We start from the raw sequence: 23,545 nt of genomic DNA, 5'->3' as shown, positions 1-23,545 counted from the left end.
CCTCTCGGCTTAATAAAAGAGGCATTGCTATGAGTTATAGTGATATGTTGAAATTGATCACAGATCACATTTTGTGCAATGGAGGTATAGTGATTAATGATGAACGATGGAAGTGTTGCCATTGCTATAGTGATAGACATCAAATCAAAAATAGTTTACTATTTGTAGGACTAAAATATAGTAATTGGAGGGAGACATATTTTTATCACTAAGAGGTACAATGATCAAATGTTTGAATATATTTTATAGGGCATGAAGATAATTTCATAGAGTGACTTATGACAGTCAGTTCATTTGTTACAATGATAAAAAATGGCTTTATGTTTCGATTCATGTGAGGGTAAATACACAAATGTAGTATGTTTTTTAATAAAAAGGAAATTGTTGTTTGACACCCAAATTTTATAGAGAATTGTACCAAAAGAAATTTTTAGAAGGTATCATGGAGAGTTCTCAACATAGAAGAGGAAAATAGAGAAGGTTAAATAGGACAAATCTGAGAAGAACTAGAAGATAGACGATGAAGTGCCACCTAGAAAATTGAATGAAGATCTGATTGAGTAAATGGATTTTGTATAATTTTGTGGGGAAGATATAGTGGTAAGAATTCATAATTTTATAACTAGGAATAGGAAGTCAAGAAGTACTAAAGGTTACTAGTGTTAGATTGCAGGCGGGATGAGTCTTGGAGAATATTTTTGGGTTTCAAATAGTATAGTAATGGTGCAGGATATAATGTACAAAATTGTAGAATATTTTGTTAAGATACAATTGGTAATAACATTTGGGGTTGGAATGAGATGAAAGACAACAATGAAGGTATTCCAATGTCATTGGATTGGACAACGAGGAAGATTCCATTGAAACATATTGAGGAGGAAAGACAAAGAAATCATATATATATATAAAAGCTAGCCAATTGGAGGAGAATTATCAATTACATATTTAAAGAATTCAAATAGGAAAGGCTTCATAACCTAGCACACATTTAGTAAAAAGTGCACACATGACCCTTCTATGACCAAAATAAGCGTGCACTAGTACTATGATATTATATCAGACAAATCATCAATAGTCCACAATAGAATATAGAGGTTTGACTACAAAACAACAATTGAATAAGTACTATCTTACACACATCAAAATATATCCAGAAAAACTTCATACTCTTGTCAACTCTCAATATCAAACTAGTTCTCAAAATAGATTACCTTAAATCATATTAGACTTGGGTGTGGATAATATTATCTATTACCTTCCTCTATCAACATATAAGGTTTTCATTAATAAATTCTAGTGTAAAGGAGTTCAAATTTGAATAAAACCAAGGATGAACTAGCAAATTTCTATAACCAGTTATATAATTTTATATAACCCTTAGAAATTATTGGTTGCTTGGAACCTTGCATCCTTTTAGATCTTTTAGATTGAAGGCAAAATTTAAGTTATTCTACAGGGGACATTACAATAGGTGCATGTTACCAATTTCTTTCTGCATGTGAGGATGACTAGACTTAAATCATAGGAACAAAACTATGTCCTACCATACCCAAGTTATTCAATGTGTTCTTCAAGTATGATACATACTAGAGCCTAATACTCTATGATGCCTCTTCACTTGTTGCTATTAGTAGTTTTTCTATCGCTATTTTTTTTAGACATGATTCCTAAATAACGTGATTAGCACATATACATTGACTTGTCTAACTTTTATACAAAGTTGTTGATCTAAAAGTAATTAATATCATACTATTGTAGGAAACTAAAGAAAAAGAATGTCTCAGTATAGATCCACATTTATAATTTATATTAATAATATAGTATTAAGGGATACAATGCACCTACAAAGAGCCATGCATATAGTTTCAACGTTTAACTAGACACTAAATTCTCAATAGACTGAATACCTACAGTATTCTCCAAAATAATAAGATAGCTATAGTTTATATTAGGTAGTTATTTCAAGATTTCAAGTATATTTGTATTGCATCAAGAATCATTAATAAAAAAAGTTTTGCTCAAAAGCATTGGGCTTCATGGGTATCTTCATATACCCAATAAAGATCACATGTACATGCACTTCGTAGAATAGGGCACTCAAACCTAAAGTCATAGGAGTATTATTTTTTAATTCAAAATCCCTATAAGCATCCCAATCTAGAATAAGGAAAGGGGGAGGTTTTTGGATTAAAATCATATTGCACACTTTATGGGGAGTATGTTTTAACATGAAACTTAAGAGATACACCAGCTATTAAGTAATCAAATAATAATAAAGTGCAAGTGTTTATCATCTCTCTTTGAGAAGTTGCCTCCCTATAATCGAATAGAAAAAGGAGTATGGTTATTTAGTTATAAAAAAATCCTTAAAAATTATATGAGATTACTTCACAATTAACAAAATACTCAAAGAAAATAACTTACCATCTCAAATTTACATTTTAAACTATTGGAATTTTATATATTGAAAGTAGCAAAATATTTTAGCATGGATACAAAAAATAAGAGAAGATATTTATATTTTAAAATAAAAAATCATGTCAAGCATATAAAGAAATGCCTAGAAGAGACCTACACAAGTAACACAGAAAACAATATTGCATGTCTACTGTTGAGAAAGGAACTATGGAAATGTTCACAAGGGGGAAAATGACAATCAATTGTAACCATATTTGTCAACTAAATATTAGCCTCACCCCATGAGTAGCATATATACCAATTGAACTACAACGTAGACAATAACCTACAAAAGATTATGAAGATTTGTAGGTAAATTGTTAAAAATCAAAAAAGGTATCCGATGTTAACAAGCAACTACCTATTCTTTTAGAGGATAATTTTTTTTTATCAATTTACACACATACCCAGGTTGCTATAAAACTAGAATTTATAAAAATAGGCAAAGCATGACTTTTCAAAAGAAAAACATAACCCAAATGAATACAAGCTTAGCATTAAGTAAATACCCATCAAGATGAGGTGTTGTAGCAAAAGTAATAAAAAACTGAGATCCATTGGTATCTGTACCAGTATTTTCCATCGAAAGAATTCTAGGTCCCTCATGTTTTAACCAAAAATTCTCATCTACAAAGATTAAAAAATCAATTAAAATGCTAACAATATGATTTTACGTTCAAAGTGAAGTAATAAATTATAATAGAGTGGACAATGACAAACCCACAAACCTTCTGCCATTAATACTTTCTCCACTAGTACGTGTATAGAAGGCAAGACCCAGTCAACTAAAAGTCATTGGATCCAGGTATCCAAGCACCTTTTCTATGTATTTCAAACAAAAGCACACTGAATATATTTCTACTCATCATCATCATCACTATAAGAGTGGCCTAAAATTAGGCACTTTCTAGAAACTTTTTACAAAGAAAATTGAAAAGATGATCGAATAAAGTTGTACACACTAAACAATCATTTGTTCAACCATAATCATGTTGAAAATAAGGCCCAACTAATTTCTTTAACAAAATGCTCCAAATTCCTAGTAACATCTATAATATTGAAAATTGTATTGCCTACTAAGAAGCATTATATAAGTAGTTTTAATTTCATGCACAATTAGCACAAACAAAATATTTCCCATAGATGTTCAATAATTATTTTCATTGTTTACACAAAAATGAAGAAAACTAAACATACGTGTTTGGTAAACAAGCACAAAGATTATATTTACCATTTCATAATCTTTTTAGATACTATTCTAAAAAATATGCATTCAACAAAAAATCAACCAGGCCCAATGAACAAATTACCTTAGAAAAGAGGGAGAAACAAGATAATTTCATAACATATTATTTAGTATCAATATGTAAAAATTGAAAACATATTATATTCATATTATATAGCCATATCTACAACCTGAAGAAAACAAGAAATAGCATATATTCATGACACTCAAAAATTGGAGGACAAACAATCAGCCCAAAAACTAAAAATGATGGCCCTAGAATCTACTTAAGCATTTGCAACATAAGTGTGATCCCCCTTAATAAGAAATTCATATTAATTTTAATGGTTTGCAAACTATCTCTAATAAGAGAAAAAATTAGTTGTTTATAAAATCTTTCCACAAGATAACAAGCTTCAAGTGGAACCTTTGTTCCAACTCAGGATTAAGAAACTCAAGAGTTACATAGATCACTTACCAATGTCCTTGCAAAGGAAGGACAATATTTCTAGTCATGTCAATTAATTTGAATTTTAGAAACAGACACCCAATGAAATCATTTAGAATTACAATCCATTGTATGAAAATTAAAGACAATAAAAATTACATGACTAAAAACACCAGCGCACCAGATGTAATAGCTCTGTCATCACCAAACAAACTTTGAGTTACAAATTGTGTACATGAAGGCTTTAACACGAGTCATGATGGGTTGTACTATTGAATTGCATCAAGTAAGACATTTTAGAATCATAGGCAGTAATTAATTTTTAGAGCATATTCTTCAAGCCCATTTGCCAGCCCCACCACCCATCATCATAATACTCCACATGTTCACAACATCAATTAAGACATTTTAGAATCATAGGCGGGAATTAATTTTTAGAGCATATTCTTCAAGCCCATTTGCCAGCCCCACCACCCATCATCATAATACTTCACATGTTCACTTTATACTAAAAAAGAGAACAAGAAAGAGGTGGACAAAAATACTGCTAGAATACCAATTTTCTCATACACTAAATAACCAAGTTTCCACAAGGTATAGGTACAAGTTCAAGGATGGGAGCATCAATCAAATTAAGGTGCGCAAGAAAAAAATGAGAAAAAAGCTATATTATATAAAAATGTGGTCACCAAAAAATGTAGGAATGGGAACCCGCACACTGACCAACTTTCAATAATAGAGATTCTCAGAAACTAGGGTAGATAATTATAAGCAAAGGCAAGAGAATCAAAATAATGGCTATAATATGTAGTCACGTGTATAAGTTGACTGTGCTCTCTATATACATAAGATTCATCTATATGGATCACATCATCATCTAAGCTACAATTCGTACTAATAAAATGTTTAAAATATAAAGATTTTCACAAAGAGTCCAACATCCGTATGCTAAAATGTTTAAAGTTGGAAACATACTCTGATCCAGTAGTAACCATAAGCAACGGATTTTTTATTTTATTCTGTTGGGCTATGGCATTTTCATGTGTCAACTAAAATACCAAACGACAAAATATTTATGTGCTTGACAGAGTCTTATCTTGTAGAGGATGGTGATATAGGATAACATGCATAGGAGATGCTCGAGGTATACCTAATTTTTGTATAGAATACTAAATGAATAGGCTAATGACAGGAGAAAAAAAGTGGGTATAGGGGACCAGGAGGTGAGAACTCAACAACATGAAACATAGTTTCTTTGGAAATTATAAGATGACAAAAATAAATCCCATTAGAATAAAAGATAAGCCTTACATGAACTGATAGAGATTATTGTGCATCACCATAATTCTTACAAACCACTAGTCACCGGGTGATATAGAGACCTACTTCATCTTGTGCTTGGATATGATGTTTATGATTTCTCAACAACCAATTACAAGAAAAGTTAACGTTCTTGTGCATGAATACTAACACAATATAATGGAATAAGCCACAAGGCTAGCAATATTTTTGAACTAGACATGAAGCTCTGATATCATCAATTGAATTTTAAATTCTAGTCTCCAAACATGAAAGCAATATTAACAGGGTAGTGGTTAGTTTATCCCCAAATTCCAATATGAGAAAATTCAAATCAATTATAGTATTAAACATCTTTGGCAATATAAACAATAAAGTTATAAACATCATCATTGTGCATAAAAAGATCTTGTAAAACACATTCCATGAGCCCTTTTCTAGGCCACAGACTAACAACATTAATTTTAATTTAAGTTACTTGATATCGAGACTGCATAATTAAATTAGAGCATGTATCATAGATAAATTATAATTAAAATTGTCATATCATAAATCTATGTATTGTAAGAAAACATATAGATTAATAATATAATATATCAATACTATTTAAATAACATAATATAATAAATATTAATATGGAATAAGAGTTAATAACAATACAATCAAATTACCCAAACAAATTATAATAAATTATAATCGTGAAGGACAAGAGGAAAGCTAGCATTGACAATACTTCGAGGACATGGTCTTTTCTTAGACTAATTGGTGACAACATACACCATTGCCAAAGAAACTCACCTATGCCTATTTTCATATGAAAATATTGTATTAGTATTAGGAATAACAATTTGATAGAAGAAAGCATACACCCACATGGACAATGTCATACCTCATACTTGCTAACAAGCACATATTGGAAGAAGATACAAGGGATATATTTAATATCAAAGACAAACTTCTGAGATGAAAAATTTAATAGGAGTCACTTTAATCATATTGACAATGATTAAAGAGATTTCAAAAAATCAATTTTGATCTTAACAGTAGAATTATTTATTCAAACATCTTTGATCAATATTATGGTGACTAAATGAATATTGACTAATCTTTGAAAAATTAGTGAAGTTCAGAGATCATAATACATTATTGCATTATGTGGATCATAGGTAACAATCAAACATATATTAGAATTAGTTTTGTAAATGATAGTAAGAGGGAGTACGATCTCTTAAGAATAAAGAGAAATGTCTGTTGGATATATAAGAGTTGGAACACTTCAATAGAAAGAATATATCATATATATGGAGTTAAATGCTAACAATTAGAAACAGGGACAAAATCAAAAGGAGTAATCTTCAACGATAAAAATATATACAACTGAACATATAAGTGAAGAAGAAATTGTGGAATCAACATTAGGAACAACTAAATAGCCCTGTCAGCAATAATAATTATATCCAATCATCTTTTCTAAGGATTAAAACAAAACCATCATATAAGAAGAAATAAATAAGATGCACACCTACAATCTAAGTTTTCTTCCACACTTTATACCATTGAATAATACTAGCTTTGAGCACCTAGCCAACACTTCCATCCCATCACTCATTCCAAGAGTTAGAAGGAAATGCTATCAAGAAAGAGTCCATTGAAACATATTGAGGAGCCACCACCACCACCATATTTAGAGGGATGTGCATCCTTGCGTAGCTAGGACTTTCCTACTATATCCAACAAAACAAGAGGAAAACTTGTATTGTTCACAACTTATTTCAGTATTGACACTTGGAGTGGTAATGAAGGATTGTATGCAAATGTGCTCTACAAAGGCTCTGTATCTTTCTCAACCTATATTAAGATCATGCCAATTATGTTAACTAGAGTTCAAGTGGACATGTTCAGATTGAAATTAATCATGAAAAACATTTTAGGGCTTGATTGCATGAATTATTTCTACCAATGTAATGAATCATAGTTTATGATCTTCTCTTTATCTATTGTTATACTTTCTTTATTCTGATGATAGATCTTGGTGTATGAAAAATAACATTCATGGAAATAAGTTTCATGCAATCAAATTATGATAGGAATTTTTTCATGAATAAATAATAAATCTTAACAATGCAGTGTGATTTAATATGGTGCATGATAATGAAAATTTAAAACTTTTTAAGTAAAATTAGAAATAAATATCATATAAGATGGCCAACCTTGAATGGAGAGGTGCCATGTTTTTGAAAAATACCATTGATTTCTTTAAATCTACTTGTGAATTTTCCCAATTTACCCATGTATTTAGGGCTTTTTTGCAAGAAACCATTTGGTCTATACTTTGTATGTTGTACTGCCTTCAATGCCTATGTCCCATTTGTTTCTACACAATTAAACCATGTATCATATCTCTATTTTTCATGAAATATTCATTCAAACTTTTCCATATAGCTTGAAAAGATTTCAATTAGATTAATCATTTTCTTCTCTCTTCTGTTCATTTTGATGGTGGATTGTAGAATGTGAATATGGAAATATTGATAGAAAGATTCATATAGTCTAATTGAAATATTCAAACTAATATTGTGATGATATTCAAAGAAATATTCAAAAATCTGAAAGGTCAAAAGAAATGTTCAATATTCTCTTTTGGAGCTTCTGTCATCCCAGCTTGAAAACCTTCTTGTGTCTCTTTCTTGCTAAGGCATAAAGCATGTTCTTCCAAATATTCCTTGTTGTTCATCTCTATCAGTCTACCACAAGATAAATATAACTTAATAACTAACTAGAACCTTGAGAATAAATCCCTTGGTCATCATTCTTTGGTAGCTCTTGCTTGTCTTCAATATTTCATTAAAAAGTCACAGTAAGTGTAACTATGAGCCACGTACATCTTTTCCTATGAAAAAATTACTTGAATATAATTAATTAACAAATACAAAATAGTATGATGACCCTATAAGATAAGAATTTGAATTGAACTTATTTCATTTGAACCATAAAAGACAGGAAACATGTCTTGAAGAAACTATTCATTTGTTAAAAATTAGTCTAGTGATACAATAACTAGATGAGACAAAAAATGTCTGTTATCATTGTGGAGAACAATAGATATCACAATACAAAAAGGAACAATATAGACATTCCAGTGTATTAGTATGGCAACAATTTAGCATTGAATGGCTATAGTCATCAACTAAATCATCAGATAAATCTAAGTGAAAATGACTCATAAAACAAGGTTTATTTGAACTAGTAAGATTATGAGCCTCACTTATGTCAAACAAGAAATTCAATGTCTCTCTTACAAGTGACCATCAAACTAATTTTCTAAGTTGATGTGTAAATATGAGTAATACAAAGTTAGATAGAGGCCTCATATTTTAATTCACAAGGATGAATTAGTATTGACCTTGTTGGAAACAATTTTTGTGATACTAGAGATTATTAGAGGCAACTATGATCAAACATATAGAATTTGGATAAAGTTTGGGAAGAGTAAAAATTCTTTGAAATTTGAACTTCATAGATGAAATTTGAGGTATCCTATGACAACATTCAAAGATAAAAGAGAGAGAAAATACATCAACTAAAGAGACAAATTGGTAAGCTTCTACCCTGTTGTGTGCCCCAAATGTAGGTACACCTTCAAGTGCAAGAGCATGAAAGTGCTCTGCACACAACCATCCTTAGCATCAATGGGCTAAAATTAACAATTAAAAGAGTGACAACATGAAAATAAACCTAAATAGCAATCTAGTTGAATATTAGATGGATGCATTGAGGACCTAATCAATAGCCACTATAACCAAACAATCTTCCAAATCAAAATCCAACTCGAGAACATAACTTTACAATATTGAAGTGACATCATACTTAAAAGGAAGCCAAACGTATCTACACACTCTACCTTTTGTCATATTGGTTTACCATGATGAAGGTTTTCCTTATTTTCTTCATAATCCAGGTTCACTTTGTTACTGAACCTTCTTAGCTAGGGTTTAGGAATCTCATACCCCTTCCTAGTAGCCAAAAATGACACCTTTAAACCTAATTATGACTTTTATGACAACTTCCTATGACCTTATATGCCCATAAATTGAGATTTGGTGATGATGATAAAACACAAATAAAAACATGGTATCCCAAGTATAAAATTGTAATAGTGTGGGGAGAGAAATAAAGTCATCACTAGAGAAAGTTCTCAATCATGTGAAGCACTTGAAAAACAAATAAATCCATTTAATGAGATTTCTAATGTTTTAGCAAGAAGAAGAATAAAACTCTACCTACATGAATAGACAAGAATACTGAAGAAATGTGCAGCAAATGTGTGAAGGAAAATGTCTTCAAACTTATGTCACTCATAGACCTCGCTACAAAGCGCACATTCATGTATTCTCCATTGGGATTAACATAATTGAATCTCACACCCACAAACCTCCAAAGTGTGCATCATCGAGATTGATTAATACAGTTGAATCTCACACTCTTTGGTATATCAACAATAATCAGGATCCCATGGAATATTTTGGTATTGGTATGATAATGGGTGGAACATTGGAAATTCAACCCAATAAGGCCAAAATGTTCTATGACTCATCAACTTCTTTAGCCTTCCCCCCTCTCCAAGCACTAGAAACTCCCCCCCTAAAATCAAAAGCCCTCCCTTGTCTCCAAGTATAGTTACCTCAAATGCAGACCTCCAAATTAGGTCCTACCTAAAATGCCCAAATTGTGAAACAAATCTCATGTGCACCTTTTTCTTCTTTTTTTGTTTATGAACCCAATTTGGTCAAAATTTTGACCAAATCAAGCTCATAAACAAAAAAATTTGAACAAACCAAAAAAAAAGCCTTGGTTGAAATTAAAGGTCAAAAATCGACCTCAAATGTACTAGTGAAGGATGTAGAGTTGAAATGATCAAGAAGGAAATAATATAAATAATAGACATGTGGAAATAAATTGAAGAACAATGATACTATAAAAATGATACAAAAGTGAAAGTGAATCAAATGCCAAGGAATCCAAAAAACCATGAGGATGTCAAACATGAAGTAAAGGTCTAGACAATTGAAAATAAAATGAACACGAACAAGATAATAGAAAATACAATAGATAAAATTTGTAAAATGTTAAGGATGAGAATATTCATATTATATTTAAGAAAAATAAATTGTAATGACCATGAAGAAAAAAATAGAAAGAGTGGATAGCTAAAAATGAATTAAACAACAAGGATACTATAAGTTGATTCAAGAGATAAGAATGGAATGAACATGAAGAAAAAAAAACAAAGAATATTATGTAGAGTTTGTAAACTTGTTAGGATGTGAGTCAACATGAAAGGGTTTAAGGAACACATAGATGCATAAAACAAACATGTATTGAATGTGGAGGAAATAATAAAAAATGTATAATAAACTACAAATGTATACTAACAAGATTATGGGTGGGTAAAAAATCCTTAAAAATATTTTAAATATGAAAAAATTCTAAAATGAATAACTTCAAATTGTAATTACCAAAGAAATAAAATTATTTCACAAAAGTGGTGTTTCAATAAATCCTACTCTTTTATATTGAAAAAATGGTTCACAAATAAAAATTCTCTATTTCTTGCTCTGCAAATGGTCATGGTGCTTCCTCTTTGATTCCTTTGGGTAAGGTCATTCCTTTAGGCCATACGAGCTCCTTATATTATGTTCCATCAGCCATAATTTCTATTAGGAATTCCTTTGCTAATTAATGGAAGATCCCCTGACTTCAAGGAAGATGAAAGCTTCCTTAAGGATGCAGAACCCTAATAGGGATTTCAATCTAGTTTAGCCAAATTTGAAAAAGAGGACACACAAGAATGGTTTGTAGGAGGGAAGACAAGGAAACCATACTAATCAAATCAATAGAATGTGGGTTATCCTCATTAGCTCTTCCTCTAATGCAACCCCTCATAAAAATTCTAAAGATACTTCCTTTACAAACTAGGTTTTCCAAATTTAAGACCTCTTGTGAGATTCAAGGAAACTTAGTTAGATCCCTCTGCTCAGAAGATATCCCATACAAGTTTCTTCCTAGGGTTTCAAGGGCCCCTGCTCTAGTCTTAGAAGAGCCCCATACTCTTATTCTCAACAATATCTTTATTAATGGGCTTCAGGATGATTGTAAACATTTTGTCTTATTTGCAAGATGGTGTGGCGAAGACCTATCTAGAACCCTACCCATGGACTAGTTGGAAGCATCTTTCGGCAATCAGGTAAGGGTTTCACCCCTTGATAATAATGTTATTTTCCTTGATTGGTATTCTCTTGATTTGAGGAATATATTTCTTAATGAAGACCCTATCTTCTTCAAAGGCTATCATCTCAAATTTATAAAATGGGTCCCCAATTTTGACCCTTTCACTTTAGATAATGTTAAAGTTCTTAAATGGGTTCTTTTTAGAAATATTTTGGTGGATTTATTGTTGGAAACTACAATTGGAATAATTGTTGTATTGTTATTGATGCCAAATCTATTGGTGAGACATGTTGCTATCTGATCTAAATGTCATATCTATTTTATTGATGAAGAGGATTTGAGAAGTTGCTCATAAAAAAACACGTAGAGGAAAGGTTGAGTTATGAATAGGAAGTTACAATGGAAATTTGATTAATTAGACTTTCATAAGACATAGTGATTGTTTAAATCATGTTGATGTTCAAGTCTAGATAGTACAAGCCAAGATAGATCACTTATGTAAGACTTGACCGAGCAACAAAGTAAAAGATCAAGGAATTTTGAAGTTTGTGTTGAGTGATGCTAGTATCAATCGAGCCACAGTAAGTGCCAAGTGAAAATTTAGTGTTGACCAAGCATCAATATCAATCGAGTGATAGTGTTGATGCCGAGTTAGAAGTTCTACTATGGCTGATTAAATTAGTGATTACGAAGTGTTAGAACTTAATGTTGATCGAGCAACCATTTTTGAATGCATATGAGAAATCATGATTCCCAGCCAACTAAGTTGATTTCTTGGAATATGGAAAGCATGTTGAAGATAAGATTGATGAGTTTGATCATTTAATTCAAGGTAAAGATTAGGTAAGATAGTTAACAAATGAATTCGATGAGAAGTTTTAGAAGCAAAAGAAAAGAAAGAGATGAAAAAAATGACAAGTAAATACAATGAATATGTTGTATTGAATAGCAAAACCCTAAGATCTATGGTGATTGTGAAAATAACAAAGGACCAAAATCACCTATTTAAGGAGGTATATAAGAAAACTATAAGATATAGGAAGTGTGAAATGAAAAGAGAAGAACAAAATAGAGAAGTTGTGAATGTTTCCAGTAAGATGGAACATAGCTACTGAGATTGATAAGAAAATCTAAGAAGAAGGCTTAAGTTTGTTGTGAAAAGAAGGGTACATACTTGAAGGAATGCCAAGAAAATCAAGGACATAAGTGACAAGGAGGCTTATCAAAGAATCGACACATGAATTGAATAGAGATATGAAATTGCAAAGTGGGTTGTAATCCTACAGATCAAACCCTACCATTTTCTTTCTAATCATTGTAAACAGTTTGTATTGAAATCCTTTTAATCAAAGGTTGACTTAATAGTCATTGAAGGACTTAATAGTTTATGTAAATCTTTTAACAAGGTGACATTCTAATAGAATGATCTAAAGTCTTTTGACAAGTTCACTCCTAACAAGGTGATTAAATCCTCTAACCAAGTCACATTTAATAGTGTGTATTGTAACCTTCAATAGGGTTGGCTCCTAATAGGGCTCACTTCAAAAGAGTGAAAAAGTGATGACATGTTGCTAGTGGTTTTTCCCAAATTGGGTTTCCACATTAAAACCTAGTGCCAAACTTGTGTTGAATGTTTTATGGTGCTTTACATTTACATGTTTACATTTAACAGCATCTGTTATCTTAGGAAAATGGACTACTAGTTAATTTTGTTACTGAGATTACAATAGAGACCAAGTTACAATAGGATAAACAGAACAAAGATTGTTTACTTGGTACTTATGGACCTTTAGTAACTGATTAGCCTCCCCCCCTCCCCCCCCCCCACAGTTATTTTAAACATTCTAACAATTATTACATACTGATATACTGAGCCAAATTGGCAATTCATTAGGTCCTCCACCAATGTTAATATGTTAATTGAAATGGAGCTATCAAAATCCAAGTTTAACCAAATCAGGATCATTACTAACAATACTATCTATTATCTTTAGCCAATATTTTTTAAGGTTAAGATGTCTGGAAAGCTAATTTGGCAACCCCTTGTTAGAATTAGTAATCTTTCCTTGATTGTATTTATTAAATGGGATAAACCAAGGTATCCCTTAAGTATTTTGTCCTCTTGTTCATGTGTGAGGACATCATTTTTGTAATTTCTATATTAAGGAAAATAGTCTAATCCTCCTTAAGAGGATTATGACACTTGCTATACATACACTTATGAATGTGGCAATCATTCACATGGGAGTTACTAAATAACTCCTCTTCTCATATCTATATAAGAAATGGCCATCTTTCATTCTACACACCATACACTCACTATGTAGTTCTTGTAATGAGCTCATGGCTCTATTTTCTCTCTTGCTCTCTCTCTTTCATTATGTATCCTTTTTCCTCATTCATATTATTCACAAGGGGTTTTGTTTTCTTTCCCCATTCAAAATATTTTCCTCCTCTTGTTGATTCATTGGTGGCCATTACTTCTTGTTGCTTATTCCATGCTCTCTTTGGATTTGAGTTTATGGTAACTATTTTCACATCAAGCTCTCTTGGATTTATTTAATTTTATTTTGCCCTTAATCTTCTCACATGGTATCAGATCTTTCTAATCCTTGTTTGAGTTTGTTTTGAAGGTTATCACTTTTTGGAGACATTATTGTTATTGAGAGGAGAAGAGAAACTTGAACTCCATTTCTAAGTTTTTGCTGCAGGTTTTTTTTTAATGTTTTTTATCGCTTACCTTCTTTCGATGGCTTACCACTAGAGAGTTGAATTAATTTCAAATTTGTATTTAGTTTTAATTATTCAACCTATGTCATGTCAAGTGTAGAGATTAAACAATTTTTTCAGTACTCTGGCCATAATAATATATTCAAGAGGAACCTGGAAATTGAAGTTGGTTACCCACTCTTACAACCTTGCAACTTCCTCCAACGCTCTCATTAATAGTTGGATTGACCTGCATAAATCAGGCCTTCCCCTTCCATCCAAATGGTATTTACTATGTGCTCATTTTATGCAATATCTTTTTCCACTTTCTGAGAGGGCTTTGCATGTTTTCTCCATTGTCTTTGCCAACAAATCCCAATTCTTTTTTTTAACTACCTCTCCCCCATAACTAACCCAATATTCAATGCCTATATCAGAATAAACCTCTTATTTTTCTTTCCTAATTAATAAACTTTCCATTAATAAAATTTTCTAATGAAAATTTCAAACAAAATCCACATGGTATTATGATTTTCCATTTTGTTTAGTTTGTGAACAAATGGGTTGTGACATCCTCCCCCACTTAGAGAATACATCATTCCAATGTAGATATGTAGAAACCACAATCATATACACATAATCTCAAGAATTCTATATTGTAATGATCAATAAACTAACTTCTATTATTCATAAAAATGCACACATCTACCTTCAATTCTATGAACAAAACTATCTTTCATTTACTCAAATTAAGTCAAAATTTAATTTCCTTAAATGAAACCTACATTTCATTAACACATTAACACATTAACTCTCATGGATAAGGACAATATTTTCAACCAAAATTTTAAGACCTATTTGAAGTTATCAATTCTAGAGGAGAATAACATACATTTTATAGAAGCACTTGTATAATAATCATTTCAAGAACCTTTTTCTATGTGCGTGTGTGAATTCCATTACCATCCTATAATTTTACAAGGTTAGACTACATCTCTCCAACAATATTCCCCCTTTCTAATGATGTGGTGTTCCCTTTATTGCATTACAAGAACAACATCAAATGTCAGTCCATCATATATCATAAATCAAATTGATTTTCCAATGAAATATAAAATCAAATACTTCCTTATCTCAAGAAGTCTCAAAATTAAGTAACATATTACCTTAAAATCACATGATATAACACACATACCTGTGCTTACTTATCATACCTTAGCTTCCCTAGGATTTGACCCCGCTAGTAGGTACTTCATATCCACATCCTACCATACTTATACACATGCACTCACAATACCTTTAGTTCATCCATAATGTCAATAGCTAAAGAAGATAATTTTTTAGTTATAAATATCAAGAGTCAATATTTTCCTTTAACTCATCTTTAATCAAACCTTGATCATGAGTAACAAAAATAACCAACCATAAATACCATCTACATGTGGTTCTGGCTAAAGGAGTAAGTGTCCACATCAATAGGTCAATGTCCATGAAACACAATCAAATGATGCAATCATGTTACATCTAATTAATCATTATGGAATATGTAAAGATGTCCACATATAAATTCATCAATATACTCATCAACATTTGATCATCATTATACATAAAAATTCTTGTAGAAGTTGACATACAATATAATTACATCATAATGCATCATATAGCTCAAAATTAATGATATACATCTAATCAATAAGATAAGTAAATGGACTATATAAAGGTCACATAGTCAAATTTATCAATCAACATTGACAAAAAATTCTGCATCAATAGGTAATAAAACCAAATCCCAACCAGATATATTGACAAAAGGTCTAAGTTGGATACATAATGACCAAGTCTATGTTGAACAACACATCAACTAGGATTCCAAAACAAACAACTCAAGATGACCATATCGTCAATCATCATTCATCAGCCAAGTTGACTAAATGAAATGAGTCAACAACTTTCTATAATGTAGAAGTCACATATATGGTGGATCATCACATATACATGACACCAATGCAATATATTTCCAAACATAAATAAAAGAAGGAACTATACATGCCCTTTTGCATTCTCATAGGAAGAGAAAATTTCCATACACTTGCCACATAGGCCAAAAATCAAGTCAGGTCAGTCAAAATCTGACTACACATAATTGAATCAACATATATATATATATAATATATTTCAATTAATTATGTAGCTTCATTCTAGTTTTCAACTTATATGTAGAAATGATAGATACATTAATAATTACATTTTATAAGCCAATTATTGACCAAATTGTCGAACAAAACATATCATCACATGATTACGCCATAAATGAATATACTCAAGAAGTTGACCAACATGTCAAACTTTATTTCATCATATGTAAGAACCATGTCCTACTAAGCAATTTCCACATCATCAATTGCAATAATATAGAAATACACAAGCAAAATATAGTTGAATAGTCAACAACTATTTCATTCATCATAATCAAAGGTCAAAAAATAATTATCCATTTAAGAATGTAACACATGACGTTATACAAGGATGTTAACCTACACATCATCCATCCGTCACAATGCATGATTTAATAAATACATGAAGTATAATCTAAATCATAATACCTCAATGAGTATCATAGAAAATGTCAACCTACACGTCGGATAGGGAGCAATAAGAAAATCATACAAGTGCAATGCCATCTACCATATGATCACCACCATTAAGTAAATTATCTAGGTATGTCCCCCAATCACCTGCAAGGATTAGTAATTCAAATTTTTATCCATTTAGTGACCTTAGGCCCTCAAGCCCATCTCGTCACCACAGTGTGCTTAACCAGAATATAAGCACAAGTTGTGATGTATGACCTTCACACCATTCAATCATCACATAAAATATGGTTGAGGTGCTTTCTTGCCAAACCATGAAGCCTTATACTTCCTTGGGATCCTACCTAACTCGTAGAATACCCAACCTTGTAATGCCCAAATATTACCAATAAGAATTTCCTTGGGATCCTACCTAACTCATAGAATTACCCAACCCAAAAATGCCCTAGTAATACAAAAGGAACTATCTTGGAATCCTTCCTAACACGTAGAATTCCCAACTATGGAATGCCCATATAGTACCAAAGATAGGAGGTATCTGGTGCAACCATGAAACATACTACCTCACACATATGTCTAACCCCACATATGCCCATATAGCCATAATCATGGATGTGGTGCCAGTATTACACTTGCAGGTAGAGTGGAAAATTAAAGCATCACTTCTACCCCTCCCTATTTGTCTACATTAGACATCTACATCGAAATGTAAGCTTTCCAAAATAAAATAAAATAAATGAAAAAGGAAGAATGATATGTTCTTTACAATCTAGTCTTTTCAATATCCTATCAATGTTCCACATTACACATGATAGATGACATCACTTTCAAATCATAGGACTAGCATAATCAAAAATACATACACACCCTAGCCACCTCAAGATCAAAGAAATCTTGAAAACAAGATTCATAATTCTCAAGTCAAAGTCCAAAAAGGAGGTACAAAACCAAAAATAAAAGTGAACAAGAGTCACAGTAAATAGGTCACATAAGAAATTGGTGGCTCAGTGGTCACCAAGAACATAAAATTTCAAGCTAGTCCTTTATCACATCCAAGTTCATGAAACTAAACATAATAAAATGAAAACCCAATTCACATAAGGCACAATGACTCTCACTAGTCACCAAGAGGGAGTGGATGTTTAATGACACCTTGTGTCCAAAGGCCGCTAAGAGCGTAACCAAACTTCACATTCAATTTATCTTGATAATCACACATTTCTAAATGCATAATGGAACATGCAATACTTTTGCAAATTAAATCCATGTTCTTCCTATTTATCATACAAGGTTACTCAATGAACCTCATGAATCTAACATAAAATAAAAATAAATTCTTGCACCACATGTGCATCACATTTCATTTACATAATAAAAAGGAATTTTCATTGCTATCAAAACCAAATCTTGAATTCATGGGCACTCATAACCTAGTGCAAATGTCAACCATCATTTGACTATCTCAACAGTTAATAGAAATCCACGGCCTTCTTGCATCACCTATGCAAAGAAATAAATACTTAACTATACTACAACAATAGGCATACCATACCATCACATAATTTAAAACAAAATATGAGGTATGCAAATTACCAATCTTTCCATAAACTTTCCATTTTGACAATCTTTAAATGAATGCAATTTCAAGTCAAAATCATGACATGCATAAGGAGCATCTTATCCTTCTATGTCAAAAGTAATCATAACTGAGAGACACAACATGCAACCCATGTCATCAACTCATGCAACATAGAGTAACTAGTTGATTTACAATTGTGTGTCTAGCATAGTGAACTCGAGGCCCAAGTGTGGAGTCAAGAGCTCTAATATCATATGTAAGGATTGCCTTGGCAAAACCAATGCCACATCAGCGATCTCTGTAAAATGTGAAAAATTCAATGAGAGTCAAAGTCTTTTGAATATTGACTAGTCCACATTAGTTGATTAACTAACATTAACTTTAACAAGAATGGTAAATATACATATATGCTCAAATCTAAAAGAAACCATATTCCTTTACCAGGATACCAAGATGTATTAAGTATGTCGACCATTTTGTTAGAAGCTCCATAACTTGTCTAAGAACACAAGGGCGAGATTATTTTAGGAGTGATTTATCACCCTGCCACGAATCTATTATGCTTCCCCATAATCTTTCTTGAAATGAAAGATGACCAGCCTGAGATTGAGGAAGTCTAACAAAGTAAAACCAAGAGATGTAATGGAATTTTGTGGTTAAAAGAAATCATGTTCTAAAAACATGTAGTGGATGAAGATAACTCATAAGATATTTAATTTTAATGTATATGTGATAAAGACACAAAAACTCATATTTAGATTAGTATCAAACTTATCATAGTCAAAAGAATGTAAACATCCTTTTCCAATTCACATCATAACCATCATATATGCATGTGAAACATGTAAGATAAGAATCATAAGTATTTCATCAAATTCCATCAGCATATGATGTAAAACCATCGCAAAATCAATATAAGATGTTTCAATTCTGCATTTAGCATATCATCTTAAAACAAATATCATGTATCCAACCAATATGATAAGTTGGGTGAAGGATAAAATGATTATCTCATAAGATATAATTTACCTCAGGTGCATATCAAACCATTGGAAAGCAACACCCACATACAAGGGAAAGTCAGAGGATATAAATAAACTTTGAATAAACAATTATTTACTCATCCACTATAAGCTCATTAACATACCATTAATCACATGTTTATTAAAAACACAAACACTTATGAAATAAATACTATATGGATACTATGCCATCTATATGATAATCATAATATGCATTAAAATGCAATTGAATTGTTAACCAAACACAGTATGAATGAAACTGATGATATCTGACGATCAATGTTTCTGTATGCCTACAATATAGGATGCAAGCAACTTATTGCCCCCATTCCAACTATTAAAACTATCCAGCTTCATACTAGGGAATACTAAATGAATTTCAAAAGGCACGATGCATTTTCTACACATGGAAATATTAGGAGGTTTGATAATAAGATCCTTAGTGTTCAATCACGATAACAAGTTGAAATGAGATCATCACTCCTTGAAAAATTTCTCTAGTCCTATTTTACTATTTGTTTGGATGTACATTCCAGTTATTAGTTTTGTTACAACCATACATGTTGACAACAAGGAAGGTATCTAATTACATCTAAGTGTCTTAAGTGTCCAATAGACAAAAATGAATTTAAGTCATTTCCCGTTCAAGATACAAAATATTGTTTTTGCAACAGTTCTGGTAGTACACACGAGAAGTGGGTAGTTATGAATGGGGAAAAAAATTATGCAAGAAACAACTCATGAATGAAATAATTATCAACAACCCGGGTTTGAAACATTTCTCAAGGGCATCTTCTATGTGATTCATTACTGCTGTTGGGTTTGAATTTGTAAACAATTCTGATGCATAATTTTACAGATCTTTTCATTTTCATCTTGCACTAATAATTTCTCTCTCTATCCAGCAATGGTTTTGTGGAAATGCTCATTAGCTTGAGTAATTGTTCCACAAGGCCAGGTTTCATGCTATGTTAGTCGTACATTGGTGGTTAGTAGCTGATATTTTTAGTTTTAGATAAGAAAACTAAGTGCAACCGATTGTACATTTACCCCTAGACATATTGGATTCTCTAAACACATTTGTACCAGAAATTTCAAGGTTATACATCAATGTTCAAATGATTCATTAATATTCTAAATGCATATTTATGTACGTCCATTAACATAGTATGAAATGTATGAAAACCAAACAAGTATGAAAACAAAACATAATATTATATTCAAGAGGAACCTGACAACTAGAGTTGGTTCCCACTCTTACAACCTCCTCCAACGCTCTCATTAATAGTTGGATTGACTCGCATAAACTAGGCCTTCCCCTTCCATCCAAATGGCGTTTACGTGTGCTCATTTTATTCAATACCTTTTTCCACTTTCCAAGAGGGCTCTGTTGTTTTCTCCATTATCTTTGCCAAGAAATCCTAATTCTTTTTAAAACTACCTCTTCCCCATAACTGACCCAATATTCGATGCCTATATCGAAACAAACTCCTTATTTTTCTTTCCTAATTAATAAACTTTCCATTAATAAATTTTTCTAACAAAAATTTCAAACAAAATCCATACGGCATTATGTTTTAACATTTTGTTCAGTTTGTGAACAAATGGGTTGTGACATATAACCAAGTGTGCCCTTCACATCAACAGTCATAAGCAATGAATCCGGTGCAATGACATGGAGTGCATGAGAATCACACACTGAATTCTCATCCATTATGCTTTAAGTATCTTGGAAAACTCATAAATGGTGGCTAGTTGGAAAATAAGACCTCCATGCACCATGACAGTGTACAAAGTCTGACGAAGCTCAGAGTGTTGAGACATAAGGCTGTTTTTACCTTAATTTGAGGTTGTTTTGATGGGATTTGAACCCTCAACCTACGTGTGCTCATCGCTACTATGATCTCTGTGTTGCTGCTCTATTCATAATCAATTGTAAGCAGTATTCATCATTTTCAAGCCCTGATTTCCATGTATTCATATCCAAGATTCATGTAATTCCCAACAATAATAAGCTAAATATTGGTCTACAGGGTGATGGAATGACTAGTTTTCCAGTCGGTTGTGGTGGTCTGGCATTGTCTGAATAACCACCACGTGCATAAGGACGTGCCTTGCAATGTGCCTACAAAATCTTGGAGCATGCCACATACGTTTCCATTCATTGCAATCTCAATGTTTTTTCCCATCATCGGTTTCTATATGGTTATCATTATTCTTAGTCTATGTATCATTGTAGATAGCTTATTATTATTGGTTGTCGATCTTGTGCTAGTGAAATTAATTTCAAAGTTTTTCATTGACTTGTTAGGATTTAAATTGGGGACTGACTTTATACAAAAAGAAAAATTAGAAGTTTGATTGCTTAAAGAAAACTTATGCATTATTTGCATTGAATATATTCATATCATAAATGATGTTTAAACTTAGACAATGTATTTAGTTGTATCAGTCAACTATTGGTTTACTAACAATCCACTGAGCTACTCAACTAAGATTACCTTCCATTTACTACTAGATTTATCTCTTGGAGGACTAATGTATTTTAAACTATAACTTAAAAAATGACCTTAATTTTTAAACTAACTCTTTCACTATACTATCCACTCTATTATAATATTCAATAAAATATTTTAAATCATATGATATGATCATATTTCTTTTTATTGAAAAAAAGTGAATTTTTAAATTCTTCTCTAAAAAAGTGAAATCAAACACCAAAAAATGTCTAAATAAAGAAAGTGCATTTTGATAGTGATGAGAAGATTATTAAAACAAGCTTACACCTATGACATCATATATGAAACACTATTTTAAATAAAACCAAACCATGCAAACAACCTTAAACATAGCAGCAGAAGAAATCTCATAACAATTCGGGCTAGAAATTTGACAAAACTATATGCATTTAGACCAAGTTTACAGATCTTGCTTTTCCCATCTCTAAATTACATACACTTCAACAAATATGCCACAAACACAGCCAACCTCAAAAGTAGTGAACTTCTATACAAAATGTAGGGTTAATAGGAGATACAAAATTCTGCATTTGACATCACTAAATTATACAAAAAGCACAAGCCATAAACGATTCTTACAGAAATTTCGCATCTCACATCTCCAGATTACTTTTAAAGAAAAAACATGAGCCAGAAACAAACCCTAATCTCAAAAGCAGTAAACTTCCAAATAAATTTTAGGGCAAACAGCCGGCAATAAAATCTCAGAAGCACTGATCAGGCTAGAGAAAGGCACCAACAACAAACTGTCGCTTATATTCCACATCACCCCTAACATCAAAACCATACTGACGAAGCGGAATGTCGAGCTTACACTCGGCCATTGATTCATAATCCGCCTTGGAATACCTCGGATAATGAAGAGGCATCTGAAATTCACCCGCTTCCCCAGCCTGCAAGATCTCTTCTTTGGCCCCTGTTTGCACTGCACTTCTTTCCCACCGCAATTTCTTGAGCATGTCTTCTAATGAACACATGCGCCGCATGAGCCTGCTAAAGCTTCTACCTATCTGATCATCACCATGATCGTGGCGGTCCTCTACCTTTAGGGTTTTCACTTCTGCGTGAAAAGTGGAGAAATTTGGCATCTTCTCAGAAAAGTTGGAGTGCAGATTTGTTCACAACAGGGGAAGGTGGGGAATGGAATGTATATTTCTTCAATTTGTCTTTTTACATGGCAAACTATGAACTAGAATTCTTTCCTAGGCCTAAAAATCACTTGTCAAACATCTTAAAAATTATATTCCAGCCAAAAGATAATTTTAGTGGAAAAATGAACTTTATCTATTCCTCCACTTTTACAATGTATTTTATGCATAAAATTTATTGATATTGTTGTTTTATCTATTAATTTATTTTATTTTTTCTTAGATATTTAACTATCCTATAATCAACACTTCTATTTATTTTTTACTTATGTATTTATGTCTTCGAGTTATTTATGTTTACCTACCATTTTGAATACATA

General features: G+C 31.7%; 1 protein-coding gene across 1 annotated transcript; it reads right to left on the bottom strand.

Annotated features, from left to right (window-relative positions):
- Positions 1-22,446: 22,446 nt before the first annotated feature.
- LOC149569697 (uncharacterized) lies at positions 22,447-23,264 on the bottom strand. The gene has a single exon (XM_089817786.1). The coding sequence runs from the start codon at positions 23,163-23,165 to the stop codon at positions 22,800-22,802; it is 366 nt and encodes a 121-aa protein (XP_089673912.1). The 5' UTR covers positions 23,166-23,264; the 3' UTR covers positions 22,447-22,799.
- Between the last annotated feature and the right edge of the window lie 281 nt (positions 23,265-23,545).

Source organism: Cupressus sempervirens, chromosome 3, assembly GCF_028749045.1.
Source record: "Cupressus sempervirens isolate cs-2001-9-10 chromosome 3, ASM2874904v1, whole genome shotgun sequence".
NCBI classification, from domain to species: Eukaryota; Viridiplantae; Streptophyta; class Pinopsida; order Cupressales; family Cupressaceae; genus Cupressus; species Cupressus sempervirens.
The sequence above is the reverse complement of the archived record's forward strand: the minus strand, read 5'-3'. Positions and strand labels throughout refer to the sequence as shown.